General features: G+C 37.1%; 1 protein-coding gene across 2 annotated transcripts in view; it reads right to left on the bottom strand.

Annotated features, from left to right (window-relative positions):
- MACROD2 (mono-ADP ribosylhydrolase 2) overlaps positions 1–15,750 on the bottom strand; it is a 2,046,639-nt gene that overhangs the window by 1,296,928 nt on the left and 733,961 nt on the right. For both annotated transcript variants that reach the window (XM_045445353.1, XM_045445352.1), the window contains exon 5: positions 3,544–3,660. In XM_045445353.1, coding sequence (XP_045301309.1) covers positions 3,544–3,660 — 117 coding nt within the window. The remainder of the gene's footprint in view (positions 1–3,543; positions 3,661–15,750) is intronic.

Raw genomic sequence — 15,750 nt, 5'->3', positions numbered from 1 at the left:
TTAAGCAAGGATTTGAAGTAGGTTGGCAGCAAGCCATGTAGATATGTAGAATAGAATTCCAGGAAAGAGGAATGCTAATGCAAAGGCATTAGAGATCAGCAAAGCAAACTGTATGAGCAAGGAAGGGGACAGAAGGAGGTGATGTTAGAGATGTAAGGGGGGGGGGGGTCACATCATCTAGAGTCTTATGGACAATTATAAGGACTCTGGATTTAGGAATATTAATCTACCAGCACTGGGCAGAATGCATTCCAGGAGGGAAAGAATTAGTAGGAGCAACATTTGCAAAGATATTTTCCAGGTGAAAAGTTCTGAAACAATTCATCGTTTGATCACCCATTAATTCATATTAATTCAGCACATATTCAAGAAACACTGTGATAGATTTTGACACTAGAACCCTGACTCTGATAAATAAATAAACTTCTCCCACATGAAGTTGAAACTTTGGTGGAATGATGATATCCTGAATAGAAAGGTTCCACATATTGACAAGCTTCTAAAACTCTGTAGAAACTAAATTTTATTATGAATCTAATATTGTAAAAGAGAAGGTCCCAAAAGGTCCAACTGTATATACAGTCAGTTGAATTCTTAAGTCATTTCTTTAGCAATCACCTTTAATGAAATATTGGCCAATATTCTTTGCACCTTTAATGAAATATTGGCCAATATTCTTTGCACTCTTAAGATTACTTTTGAAAATAATTATTGGATGTTCTACATCAAAAGAAACCAAAACATCCTAACAACAAAGAATAAACTAAATCTCTGAGGCTTATCTTTCCACAAATTATGATGAGTCACAGAATTTAGACTACAAATATGATTAATTCAAATACAAGCATTTATGAATAAATTAATCTAGCAAGCATAAGGGAAGCAAAGGCCAGTCCAAAATTACCAACTTTGCCTGTAACCTAGACAATAGCATTTTCCAAACAATTGCTGAAGCATGAAGATATTATCATTGGTGGTTAGATGAATGGCTTTAGTACCCCCATAATGATAAACCCACTGTCACAGAGGACAGATAGGAACTAGTTTCTGCTGTCAAACTGTCATGGAATTATTAAATATGGAGGGGGAAAATGACCCAAACAGTATGTAATGAGTTCCCTTTTCATTCTCTCTCTACAAAAGCACATCTGTGGATTGTTAATGATTCTGAAATGGATGAACCAAATTGATGAGAAAAGAAAAACATCTTTCAGAGACAGGAAAAGGGAAAATGAACACACACATAATGTTTATAAAATATAATTTAAAATATAAAGGCTTGTGAAAGTACTGTGGAAAACTATAACATAGCATACAGATATAAGTGATTATTACTCATTTCCATATTGCCTTATTGCTTTCCTTGTTTTTATTTATGTTTTAAATATAGATCATTAATCTCTTAAAATATGGAGAAATACCAAGACTTATTCACAAGTAGTCCATGTGTGTAACTTTCGTGAGGTGGCACTGACATTCCAGACTGGGACTTTCTATACTGCTGAATGACTTTTTTATTAGATGTGCCCTGTGGGCTGCACACAGTGACTGGAATGTGTACCAGGCTTTCAGTATCTCAGTTCACACAGATTCTGTACAAGCCCTGTGGATTGGCTTTCATTAACTAGAGTCCTTGTGCCACAAAGACTCGGTTGGCATGGGATGCCCAGGAAAGTCACACCTCAGCCCAGAGATATGACTCAATCATGAAATTCCTCAAGCACAAGCACTGGTGGTATTGATCTTTACACCTCAGTGGTATTGTGCAAGTCTTCAATAACCCTGAACTAAGTTGGATGACTTACAAGGATTGAAACGGAAGCACATTAGACAAAATTATCATGATGTCAATCCATACACTGAAGCCACCATTTTATTTGGTCATATTTAGTGATACTGAGGTTATCTCCCTTCAGAAATCTCAGTTATAAAGAATTTCTTATTTGTGCTTTAATACATAGGAAACAAAGTAGTAAAGTACTAGGAGACCAGGCCTTATTCCTTAGCTTAAGGACAGACACAAGTCTGAAAATAATCAATATTCTGTTTGTTCTCAGGGTGGTATCAGTTAGCTATATCACAAAGGTAGTATGGTGTTAAAAATAAAAAAAAATGACCAATATTTGTAAACACAGAGACATAATCCTGGAAAGGGAAATCACTTTTAATACTCAAATTTTCTGACTCAGAGGGAGAATTGTTTGAAACACCACTGTACCCAAAGGACTTTATTTGACATAAATATACATTCCAAGTGGGAGTGAGGGGCCATTTGGCACACGACTTGACTCTTTCACACAAGGTAAAAACACTAAGAAAGAAAGAAAAGTGAAAAGTCATTGAAGGAAAATTAAACAGTATACAGTTGCTATACTTTCACTGGAACCCACTGTGAGAAATACAGAAAGTAGTATTATAATGTTTATGAAGGAAAAATATCATTTTAATATATTACATTTACTACAAAGCCTCAGATTTAAACATACTTTAAAGTAATCTTTCAAAAATAACACACTCTCTCCACTCACATATATGCATAGGGAATTCATTCTTACACAGCCTGTCTATATAGAGCCCACCAAGTATCCCACAGATTGTGTTATAATTTTTTAGTCACATTTTCTCCACTGCAAAACAACAACAACAACAAAAACCACACTTCATTTTTACATAAAATGTACTCACAGACCCAGGCAGTATCATAAGAAATAGATGAATAGAATAAACAATTAATTGGTGTCCCAATTTCCAGATCAATGAACACCTTAATGGCACAATGAAACCCTGTACCTCCACTGACCAAGCCCTGAAGATTATGTGATTAAAACATCTGTGCCTTTAACTAGCTTCTCTCTTAGTATTTTTATTCTACACCACCCCACTCAGCTGGCTAAATGACTAGGCAACAAGGTCAATCAAATGCAATACTTCTCTCTATTCAAATATAATGGAAGTTTTGACCATTCCACATTCAAAGAGCAAATACATTCTCACACTGACAACCACATTCCATTGGCTTTTCCTGAAAGCAAAGTGTGACAGATGCCTTGGCTGTAATTGCCAATCAGCCTTTACATGGCAGCTGAAAACACAATATATCACTTTGATCTCCTTTGCTCTAAACACATCCACAAACAAGAAACCTGAACAAGGAATAAGAAATTGGCATCATTTCCAGAAGCTGTCACTCCACGGCACTTAAATACTATAATGTATATTTTGCTCACATGTTTATTTCTCTGTTTCAGAGACACGCTGTTGAAGATCTGAGCAACAATCACCTACACTTACACACACACACACTATACACACACACACACACACACACTATATATATATATATATATATATATATATATATATATGTATATTTGAGGAACTATTTGGAAAACACATTTTATTAACAAGTACAAAATCTGAATATAAGCACATTTAATTAAATATCACCACTGCCACTTCCTTTCCAGTTACACGCTTGAGCAATAAAACAATGTAAGAGTGCTCATCTGATTTTGAAACAGTGTTCAAAAGAGCTGTACTCACATTTTGCCGGCAGGTCATAGCCACATGTGATTTTTGCATGTCCAGTTTCACAGCCATTCAGGTTACGACATTCTGCCAGTAAACAGGGGCCAGCTGCTCGGTGAATACAGCCATCCACTAGGAAAGAGAGAAAGAAGTTAGCTCATTTTCGTCCTTTTGGAAATAAATGGACAACCTAGATAGAAAGAAAAATGGAGCTCAGTTTTTCCTCCTGGAAATCACCATAGTCTCATAGAAGAAACCTATGATGTCCAATCCTTCAAAACTATGTTTTCTTGTGTGTGTGTGTGTGTGTGTGTGTATTTGATTTGTGTGGTGAGCAGAGGTAGAAGGGTTATAGAAGTCGTGTAGTGTGCTGGTAAACATTAAACAACAGTTTCTCTTGGGGTGGGGAGTCGCTGATTTACAGCATTTTCCATTATCAATTGTGTAAATATCCCCACCACGTCCAATGTCTAACTATTAACTTGATGACACTAAACACAGGGTTGGGAAGAAATGCTAACAATTCTGTCTCCCAAGCTGGTAAGTGTTGTCTCTGACATATCACAGGTTATAGAAGAAAAAAGGTCAAGAAGAAAGTGAGAACGTCACTCTGAAACATCTGTACTCACTTCAAAACTGAGAGTAGAATTAAAGCCGTCAGGAAAAGAACCAGAACTCCGAGTTTCCCCTCCCCCAAAAGCATGACACAAATACAGCTGTGTTTCTGCAGGGTTTCTGACAGGGCACTAGATGATGGGCAAGGGCACCTTAGGTCTTAGTAAACACCCGTAAAGTCACCCTCACTCACTTGACAGGCACTAAGCCAAGAACCTCGGCTGTTGCTGCCCTAGCTCCGCTAAATGATCAGCTTCCTGACTTTCACCAACCTCAAGCGTCACCAGTCCTTTGGCCTCTCAGCCTCCCCCTACAACACCTGGCCTACACAGTGAAACTCGCCTTTTGAAAACACAAATCTGATGCTGCTGGAAATTAAAATCTTATACTCCTGGATGAGGGGCAAGTACACAGATGGAAAGGTCAAAGATCATATGCACATAAATTAGGAAACTGAAAACTTAGGTTCTTAGTTGTTATTGATTGGGCCCCTTGCATGGAAAGGAAATGTAAGACTCCTAAACAAGGATAAGGAGACAGAGAAAGAGAATCATTGTAACCTGGGATGTGAAAATAAACCAGGATATTAGAGATCAGAAGGAGTCCCCCTGCCTCCCCGGTTCACACCAGCGTATAATTGATTATTGCTTCTTATTATTGTTATTGTTATTATTATTAATATTACTATTATTTCTATTTTGAGAGGAAGCCAGATAGTGGATGAAAGGTGGTCAGTGAGGGGCAGACAACTTGTCTAATGTTCAAGTAGCTTCTGCTACCATGGACTGGCATGAAGACATTGCTTTCAGCTGAGGAAGACCCCTAGGGAAACAAGCTCATCTGGGCTTGACTACATCACCATACATGTAGAGTCTGAGAATGAACCTGGGCTCAAGGACCCTCACAACAAAATGACTCCAGACTACTCTGGGCTACAATATATGAGAATAACAAGGTTAAAATGGACTCTGCCTTTACCAGTCATATGATACTCAAGTCCCAGTTTCCTTAGAAATTGGTGTCAATAATGGCACTACCTCACATGGTTGTACATAGAATTTAAATAATATAGTGCATGAGAGGCACCACATAGCATTTGAGACAGTGTTATGTGCCCCATTAATAGTTCTCGTAATTATTTAATTATCTAGTTAATTATAGGTTAATAATTTAATTATCTTAAACCCATCTAGTGGAACTCTTTTATAGATTTTAAAATAACTCCTTTCCTTATTTAAAAATAAGAAATATAGAGAAGCAAGAAGAATATGAAAACCACCATGGGGTGCCTGGGTGGCTCAGTCAGTTAAGTGTCCGACTTCGGCTCATGTCATGATCTCACGGTGCGTGGGTTCAAGTCCTGTATCAGGCCCTGGGCTGACAGCTCAGAGCCTGGAGCCTGTTTCAGATTCTGTGTCTCCCTCTCTCTCTGTCCCTCCATGGCTCACACTCTGTCTCTCTCTCTCTCTCTTAAAAATAAATAAACATTAAAAAAAAACTTTAAAAAAAAGAAAGAAAACCACCATTTATTCCACCACTCAGAGAATCTTCAACATGCTCATTCTTTCACTGCTTAGTCACACACACACTCACACATACAACTTTTCTCTTACAAAAAAAAGGCTTAATAAATTTTCTTCAAACTCTTTCACAGCATTTTTTAAAAAAAATTATTCTATGGAATAATTAACACAACTGCAAAAGACTTAAGCAAAAACTTTCAAAATTGTTTATAATAGTGAAAACTTGGAACTACTTAGATAGAGAGCTAGTTAGATAAATCAAATTCCATCAAAGCGATGCACGATTATGTGGTTATTAAAAAGAATGGGCCAACTCTATATGTAAATAGTTCCAAACTAGGAAAGATTTTTAAGTGAAATGTCAGGTTTAGAAGAGTACATAAATAGTACAGCCACACCCACACTTATACAGATACAGGTACATGCATACATATATGTACTTGAAAGATATGTTAACATATGAAAAGTGATTATGAGATGGGAAACCGAGGGTGAGACCATTAAGAAGAAAATCAGGTGCTAATTTCTGTTTGCATTTTTTTACAAGAGCTTCAAGAAAAGTAGTTTAAATTGAATACTTTTTTTCTTGGCAAAGAGATAGTTACTTAGTTTGAAATGGATAATTAAAATAAGATTTGCTCGTGTACTTAATCATATGCTGTCAAATATTGTCTCCATTATTTAGATTGCAGTGTAATGCAGTTTGTAGATATCTAATTCTCAAAATCTTCATGTTATACCAGCATTCATGACTGCATTAGGGCAATGAAAGAATGGCTGAAGAGCTATTTAACAATAATGACTTCAGCTTACATTTCTTGAGTGCATCTATATGCCAGCCACTATACTGAGGACAACCTTACCATGTAGATACTAATTTTATCATCTCCATTTTATAGAAACTTAGAAGAGGTTAGTAACTTTCCAATATTCACAAAATATTGGCATTGTGATTCAAAAGCTCCGTTTTGTCTGATGCTGCAACCACACTCTTACCCATTAGAATTCACTGCCTGCAGGACCTGAATCCAAATAGTCTTACCTCAGTCCCTGCAAGTGGCATGTTGAACTACCATATTGCATTGCTTTTCAGTTCCCATCAATTGTACTCATGAGTTATAATGTTCATACAATCAAATACACAGATTTCAAAAGTACAGTTTTGATGAGTTTTAACAAACATGTTACTCATGTAACCATGATATAAATAAAGTTCTCTTGTGCTCTTTACATACAATTTCCCTTCTCACCCTAGAGAGAGCCCCTTTTCTGATTTTGACCAGCATAGCTAAGTTTTGCCTATTTTATAACTTCAAACTTCATACAAGAGATGGGAGTTGGGGGTTAGCTTCTTTCACTCATCTTAGTTTTGAGATCCATCTATGTTGTTGTGTGCATCAGTGCTCCATAGTTTTGAGATCCATCTATGTTGTTGTGTGCATCAGTGCTCCATTCCCTTTTATTGCTGAGTAATATTCCATTGTTGAAAATTCCACGATTTCTTTATCCACTCATGTACAAATAGGCATTGACATGTTTCGTTTTTAGCTATTGTGAATAAGTCTGTACAAGTTACAAGTCCTTGTGTAGCTACATGTTTTCATTTCCACTGGACAAAGAACTATGAATAAGATTGCTGGGTTGGTATATATTTTACTTTATAAAGAACTAATGCACAGTTTTCCTAAGTGATATACAAATTTACATCTACCCCAAGCAAAGTATGTGAATTCAAATTTTGACAGTCTTTTGGTGTTGTCAGCCTTTTTAATTTTAGCAATTCTAATGGATAAGAAGGGGTTTCTCACTGTGATTTCAATTTGCATTTCCCTGATGATTAACGATGTTAAGTATCTTGCCAAGTGCTTATTGGCCATTCATATATATTCTTTTTGGAAATGTCTGCTCATGTCTTTTGCTAATTTTTATTGTCTTTTTATTACTGAGTTGTGTTAAATCTGAAATTAGTTCCATCCAATTTTTCTTTTTAATTTCAGAGATTTTTTTTAGATCTTGAGATTTTCATTTGGTTCTTTTTCTTACAGTTTTTGTGTCCCTCCTGAACTTTTCCATCTCCTCGCCTGTCTTTTCATGTAAATGCCTTCACAGATTTTGTATAGTGATTTTAACAACCCTGCCTCCCAATTCCAATATCTATGTCAGCTATGAATTTGTTTATATTGACTGATTTTCCCCATGTTGCTGGGTCACATTTTCTTGTTTCTTTGCTTGTCCGGTAATTACTGATGACAAACATTGTTAATATGTTATAAAGGCTTTAAATTATCTTACTCCAAACAGCACTGACGCTCTAGCCAACTGCTCTAGCAAGCAGTTAAATTACTGCCAGGTAATATGGAGGCTTAATTTTAGGCTTTTGTTACGGTAGATTTATTCCAGTTTTTCCCTTAATTCGAGGATGTGGTCTTTATTCCTAAAGCATTAAACTTCTGGAGTTTCAATGGAAAACCTAAGGTGTTTGTCAATTCCCTCTAAGTTGGGGGAACTAAATTTCTAAACTCTATATCCCTAAAGTGAGAAACTGAGTGTTCTACTTCTTTCAGCCTTCAAGCTCATGTTTTCTTCCTGGGTTCCTTGGACTCATTATCTGTACATGCAGTTTAAGGCTCTGCCAAAGATTAGAGGTATTCATTTACAGATTTGGGCATTCCCTCCTTTGTGACTCTCTCCCTTCAGGTACCCTAATCTCAATTCCTAGTTGTTCTGACCACCCTGAATTCGTCCTATGATTCCTAAAATCAGTAAAACTATTGCTTTTTATTTGAGTCCTATCAGCTACTTCCCATGGTGGGCAAGGAGGGCCCTTGTGGTCAAAGTCATTTAAATGTGGATCTCACCCAGTGTATTTTCTTCTTTCCAAGGCTGAATCCTCTTTAGTTGCTCTCTAGTGCCAATAAACAGTTTCTGTCATTGCTTTTATATTTTGTCAAGAATTTTAAATTACTATTGGTAGGAAGTCTACTCTGATACAAGCTAGTCTGTCATTATCAGAAGCTGGAAGTTGCATTTTTTATTGGCTAAAACATGACATATTATTTTAGAGCTGTATGTGGCCCTTAGAAAAAGTGCACAGAAGAAAAAGGAATTGGTATTATCTATTGTATCAATTCTCTACTTGAAAGTGGGTTGTGTCTTTGAAAGAAAAAAACAATAATAATGCATCTATATGCACAAACTCAGTATGAGAATTTAAAATTCTCTAATCTATTGTTAATTCTTTTGCTAGACTTATTTTCCTAAAATGCAAATCTGATTTTACACTTTCATACTAAAGTAATGTTTGCTATTCCCCTTATCTTACATTATAAAGCCCTTAATTCCAAATTATGGTCTTTTAGACCCTTTACAAATGTGGTTCCAACTTAACCTTCCAACCTCACATCATCCCACTCTCTCCCCCCCTTGACATCATCTCATCTGACACATCTAAATCCTCAGCATTCCCTAAACACAACGCAACTTCCTTTGCAAAGTACTCTCTATCCCAAATATCTAGCTACCCCTCCCTGTTTCCTGCCTAGCAAGGTCTTTCTCATTGTTCAACTTCTAGTTCCAATCTTTCCTCCTCTAAAAAGCTACTCACAACATTTACAGGACACAATAATGCCTTTTTATGTTCCCATATTCTGGGTTGTACCCTTATTTTCATACATATAATTGTTTTATAGCTATTATATAAATATAGCAGACTGGTTATGTGCTAGAAAATTTCTCTCCTCTAGTCCATCAGTTCCTTGAAGGTACAGGAGGTTGCTCATTCTTTTTATATCCCTAGTTATCTTAATAACTGACTTTTTGAAAGTGCTTAATACAGTTGAACTAAATGCAAGTAAATTTGGGAGTAAAACTAGTGTAGTTTTTTTTTTTTTTTTTTTTTTCTCTATGTTACTGAAGTAGTCAGGCTAGTTAAATCCAAAGAACCAGAAGTTAAAAACAAAACAAAAAAAAAGTTAAATACATAGCCACAATGTTGTGGTCACAAGTCTAGTGATGAGCTTCCATGTTAAAAGTACTAACATGGGCACCTGGGTGGCTCAGTCAGTTAAGCATCTGACTTCAGCTCAGGTCATGACCTCGCCATTCCCGAGTTCAAGCCCCACATCAGGCTCTGTGCTGACAGCTCAGAGCCTGGACCCTGCTTCAGATCCTGTGTCTCCCTCCCTCTCTGCCCCTCCTCCACCCTCTCTCTCTCTCTTTCTCTCTAAAAACAAATAAACATTAAAAAATTTTAACAAATTCACAGAATCTGAAAATTCACCTACTTCCGTGAGTCTGGGGCAGCCCACTAGAACATCTGCTCCTTCACCATCACTTAGGGTCAGAATGCATCAGGCTGAATACTGGGAAGATGTGAGATTCAACATAGTAGCATTTTTTACATTTCTCTCACCCCCAGCCCCCAGGTGGGAGGGGATGGAAGTCCAACAGTCAATACCTGCTCTGGCAGAGAAGGTATTCAGTCTGACCCAAAATGTCTAAACCTACTTACAACTAAAAAAACAAAAATAAAACAAAAACTAAAACCAAACAAACAAAAAACCCAAGACCAAAAGTCTAAAAGAGAAACAAAAGTTGGACACGATATCCCAGAGAGCAGTAGGACTACCTATGTCTATTATCCTACAAAAGAAATACTCACAATAGGAAAAAAGAAAAGATGATTAACTCTATAAATAAATATGTTCACTAAAGTCCACTTATTTTTTCTTTCTGGTTATATAGCTAGAGAGCAATCCCCAGCCTCCCTCGTAGTTATGTGAGGTCATGAGATTGAGTTCTGCTCAGAGGAGTATTGGTAAAAATGATGTAAGTAGGGGCACCTGGGTGACTCACTGAGTTGATTGTCCGACTCTTGACTTCAGCTCAGGTCATGATCTGAGGGTCATTGGATCAAGCCCATGTCAGGTTCCATGCTGAGCACGGAGCTTGCTTGAGGTTCTCTTTCTCTCTTTCTCTGCCCCTCTCCCCAGCTCACGCATGTGCTCTCTCTCTTTCTCAAATAAATGAATGAATGAATGAATGATGTAACTACTTGTATATCCAATCCATAAAAATGCTACATACAGTCTTCCACATCATCATCCATTTTCTGCAGGCTGCATGCAGAGGACCCACTGGAAGAGTCCAGTTCCCCAGGAGATGGTACAGCAGCTAAATGGAAAGTGCCTAAATCCCTAAATTCTGTGTTGAACAGAGCCCCTCCCCCCCCACCTCCTAAATCCTTAAAAACTGTGTGGAACAGAGCCCCACTCCACCCCACTTCCCATAATGGACTGTCAATCCAGTGATAGATAACATTTTATTATGTAAGGCCACTGAGATTTGGGGACATTTGTAATAGCAGTTGGCCTTGACTACCACTTTTACTTCTGTTGTAAATACCATACTGGTAATTTTCATTCAGTTTGAATACTGCTATTTTTTTTTAACTTTTATAGGGAAAAAATCAGATTTTACTACTAGAATGAACATATTGTTTTAGCCAAGTTCATTTCCGTAGGTATGCCTCAGAATTCTTAATCATGTTAAATGCTGAGGACTCTGTGAATGCCAAAGCCAGTCTGTCCTATTCTTTCAAATAGTTGTTCTCTTACTTTGTGATTGAAAGCAGACTAATAGAAGATAAAGGCTGAGGACTGCCTAAAAACTGTCTGTGGTATGATTAGCTAGTAATGGAGTGAACGCTGTGGTCACTCACAGAGCTGCTCTTCATCAGGGCTAAGAGGAATCTGGCTACAACTTCTTCCAAAGACCACATTTTCTGCTGTGCTGACACATCTGTCATTTACCATCCTGACAAGTGAGACCAAAATGCTTTCAGGCAGATGGTTAACTAAGGCAAGGGACTTTGGCTCCTGGCATATTTCCTCCAGTTATTTAACAATGGCTAAATCCAGAAGACTTCAGTCTATTAATTATACCATCTTGGTTAGGTTTCCTTACAACATAACCTAGAGAATTAGACTGTCTCGGATGGGCTGGAACAATGGGTTTCAGTTGTGCTTGAGGGGGTATTGTTCTTCACTTGTGTCAATAGTACCCTGAGGTGTAGATTTTGAGTATGTTTTTATAGGATAGTCTTACCCACTATTTAAATAGCTAAAATAAAGACAAAGCAATGGGACATGAAACCACATCAATTTTTCTGACCTAAGATTTATTTTACCCCATACATTCCAACCTGCCTCTTTGGTGTTCCTCAGGTAAAGCTCCCCATTTTATATACAGATGAACAACTTGATACTGAAAACAGGAAAGAAAAAACAAGCGACAAAGCACTGAACAGGAATCCATCAGATACAGTGCGCCAGGAAACATAAGAACTAGCAAAAAAGAACCAGGGAAGAGTTCTAAATATGTGTTTTGAAAAATACTAAACATACTATTTAGCAAAATCCACTTATTTTATAAATTGGCCCTATGAGCATTCTTCTTTGTCTTACAAAGACAAATTTTTAAACAGTTTTTAGCAAGGAGGATTTTGAAGTTCTTAGATCTGTACATATTCATTTAATCTTCTTTTGTAAATAAAAGGCAGTAACTTAATCTAAAAGCAGCCACATAAATCACATTAGCTTGAAAAATAAGAGACTCTCTCATTGAATATATCTTTTAGAAGCCCAAGAGAATACAATGGAGTTCTTTCCAAATCAAATCAACATAAATTTATTAAACAAATACCTTGCACAAAGCATTCTGCAAGAAGCTGTGAAGAAATCAAATGATGACAACAATAGGTAACATCTTTTGAGGATTTACAATGTGCCTTCTGGTGTGCTAAATAACTTGCAAGCTTTCCCTTTAATAAGAGGTGGTGCTACAAGATGGAAAGAGGATGATTCTGGAGTCAGAAGGCAGAAGTTTGTGTCCCAGTGCCACCATCGTTTCTTCCCATCCTCTGATTTCCTCAACTGTAAAACAAGGGCCCTTATAGGACCTCTATTCAAAACCATAGGGTTCTTGTGAGTAAATGAGTTATTACATGACAACCATTTCAAATAATGCTTGGCATGTAGCAAGTATGTAGTAAATGTTGGTTATGTTATTACATTTAATCATCATAAAATTTTTCACAGGTAGGAACTATTAGGATTAGGAAGTAGGAACTACTACTTAACAAAGAAGTGGTATTAAGGAATTAGTGCAAGATCACATAGAAGCTGCGGTCAGAACCCACGTCTGTTTGAACTTAATCTATGTCCTTAATCCCTACTCTCTTCTATCTCCATCAAAACCATGGTCCCTTCCGTTGGGAAGCAAGTGAATAAGACAGAAATGCTCGGAACCATATTTTCACTGAAATGAAAATTATTGGCAATATATAGAGTATCTTAGTTATGGAGAATATGTCTTTTAATAGATAAAAAAAATCTGGTGGCGCCTGGGTGGCACAGTCGGTTAAGCGTCCGACTTCAGCCAGGTCACGATCTCGCGGTCCGGGAGTTCGAGCCCCGCGTCGGGCTCTGGGCTGATGGCTCAGAGCCTGGAGCCTGTTTCTGATTCTGTGTCTCTCTCTCTCTCTGCCCCTCCCCCGTTCATGCTCCGTCTCTCTCTGTCCCAAAAATAAATAAACGTTGAAAAAAAAATTAAAAAAAAATATCTGGGTAATATTTCACACGTTAATGTGTTACATTTTGTAAAGTTCTTTGACAAAGTCACCACATATTTCATTCTCAAAACGATTTTGCAAGGTGGTCCTGGACTTTACTACTTTTCTCATTTTATAGCTGAAGAAACTCAACCAATGCAAGAGTAAATGTCTAAGGTCATCCACCTGTTAAGTGGCAGAATTCAAATTTTATTGCTTTTGAAGTACATCAATATCACCTCAAAAACCTGGGAAAAAAGTGGATTCCTAGACCCAACCTGAAATCTATAGGATCAGTCTCCCTAGCAGTAGGACCCAGAACCTACATTTATTAATCTCAACAGATAATACAGATATACATTACCAATTGAGAACTTTAAGAATAACTCCTCTTTATCATCTTGTTTTCTTGACAAACCTCCAAGGAGTGGTGAATAGTTGGGTCTATAGCAAATAATCTGATAATTCACTGGATGTGTAAAGTCATGAGTCCTAGCTCTAATAAATCAGAAGATCCCCTTTAAATTTAATTAGAGCTATAGTCTCCAATAAGTCCTAATCAAATATTTAAAGAATCCATGTCCTTAACAGTTTGTATTTAAAGCAGGAAATATTAACTGAAACTAGAACTGAAGTCCAGTAGCAAGTTGGATCTTGATTAAATGCTGTTTGACCCAAAGATAGATATGGTAATCATGAAATGACTAAAAATGACCATAAAGAGGTCCCTGGTGTATGGTCTCCAAAGTAAGTTTACAAGACATCCATAAAGGAGATGGACGAATATATTTAAAATTTTCTTGATGTTTATATGTATCTAATACAATAAAAATGGAATTCAAATTTACTAATATTTAACACAAAGACTGATAATAATACTTGTACATAATTTACAGATAAACACACAATTTATAAGGGCATACTAAAAAAAATTGTACTGAGAAAGGTACACAAGTAAAAAAATGAAGTCAACAGACAAAGTGATTAACAGGGCTCTAGAATCAAACTGCTAGACTATCACTTAAGAGTTTCTACATCTATACAATGGGTATAATATTAGTATCTACCTTCTAATGTTCTTATTCTAATTAAGTAAGGCAACATTTTTGTACAGTGCTTAGCTTGTGTAGTGCCTGTATAAGTACTCAAAGAATGTTGCTGTGGTAGATATTTCTACCAATGCAATTGCTGCACAGAAGATTAAAACAATTATTCCCATCTTTGCATCCATGCCCTTGGAAATGTGACTCTACAGCTCCTTCCATCAAGAAATGGAATCTGTTTCCCCACACCCTCAATCCCAGCTGATATTATAACTTGCTTTGGCTGACAGAATGAGACAGAAGTAACCCTGTGCCAGTTCTAGGCCTAAGCCTCAAAAGGCCTTTCACACTTCTGCTTAGCAACTATGTAAACAAGCCCAGCCCAGCCTGCTGAAGGAGAAGAGACTACATGGTACAGAGATAAGCTATCCCAGCTGGGGCCATACTACACTAGTCAGCACTTAACTTTCCTACCAACTGACCACAAATATATATGTGAGAACTGTCCATGAGAAGACCTGTCCAGCTTATTGGTGAATCCACAGAAGTATGAGTTATATAAGTAGCTGTTCTAAGCCACTAAACTTTGGGGGTGATTTGTTACACAGAAAGGCTAACTGATATGCTTAGCCATCATCATCAGAAAAAACACACAAAGGAAAGTCGGTTAAGTAGGTGTCTGACTTCAGCTCAGGTCATGATCTCGCAGTCCATGACTCCGAGCCCCATGTTGGGCTCTGTGCTAAAGCTCAGAGTCTGGAGCCTGCTTCAGATTCTGTCCCTCTGTCTCTTCTCCTTCCCCACTTGCACTCTGTCTCTACCTCTCTCAAAAATAAATACACATTAAAAAAAAAAAAAACTAAAAAATCTTTTTAAAAAAGAAAAAGGTTAAATAACTGTCCGAAACTCTTAGGAAAGAAAAACAATATAGCTGAAGTAATCAGGTGAAAAGTTGATTCCATTAGAGGTCACCTGTAGCTTGCATGAAAGATTTATGTGTCAGGTACTAAATAGCATCAGTGTTCCCTTTAGGGAGGAGAAGAAATATCTGTTAGAAAAAGCAATACACTGACAAGGAGATCCACATCTTGAAGCTTCACAGATGCAAGGAATTAAGCTATCTGAAACAGCCTTGGGCTGACTTAAAAATTAACTTCTGTTATAAGCCTCCTGATGTTGGCCAATTTGACTAGGAAAGACTTGGGCTGTAGTCCCAGGAGAAGATGACAAATGTAAAAAAAATAAACATTTACACATTTCCTAGCTCAGGAACCTGGAGCAATTTTCAGTTAAGGGTCACACATACAGCTTTCTTCATTTCTAATCTTAAAAGTTTAGAAACTGATCTTTAAAAATTAGGAGATACTTCTATTTCGTAGAACCTAAGACCTAACTAATTGTGCAGATGCCCAACAAACAATGATTTTTGGTC

The sequence above is a fragment of the Leopardus geoffroyi genome, chromosome A3 (genome assembly GCF_018350155.1).
Source record: "Leopardus geoffroyi isolate Oge1 chromosome A3, O.geoffroyi_Oge1_pat1.0, whole genome shotgun sequence".
Taxonomy (NCBI): Eukaryota; Metazoa; Chordata; class Mammalia; order Carnivora; family Felidae; genus Leopardus; species Leopardus geoffroyi.
This window is presented reverse-complemented; position numbering and strand designations above follow the sequence as displayed.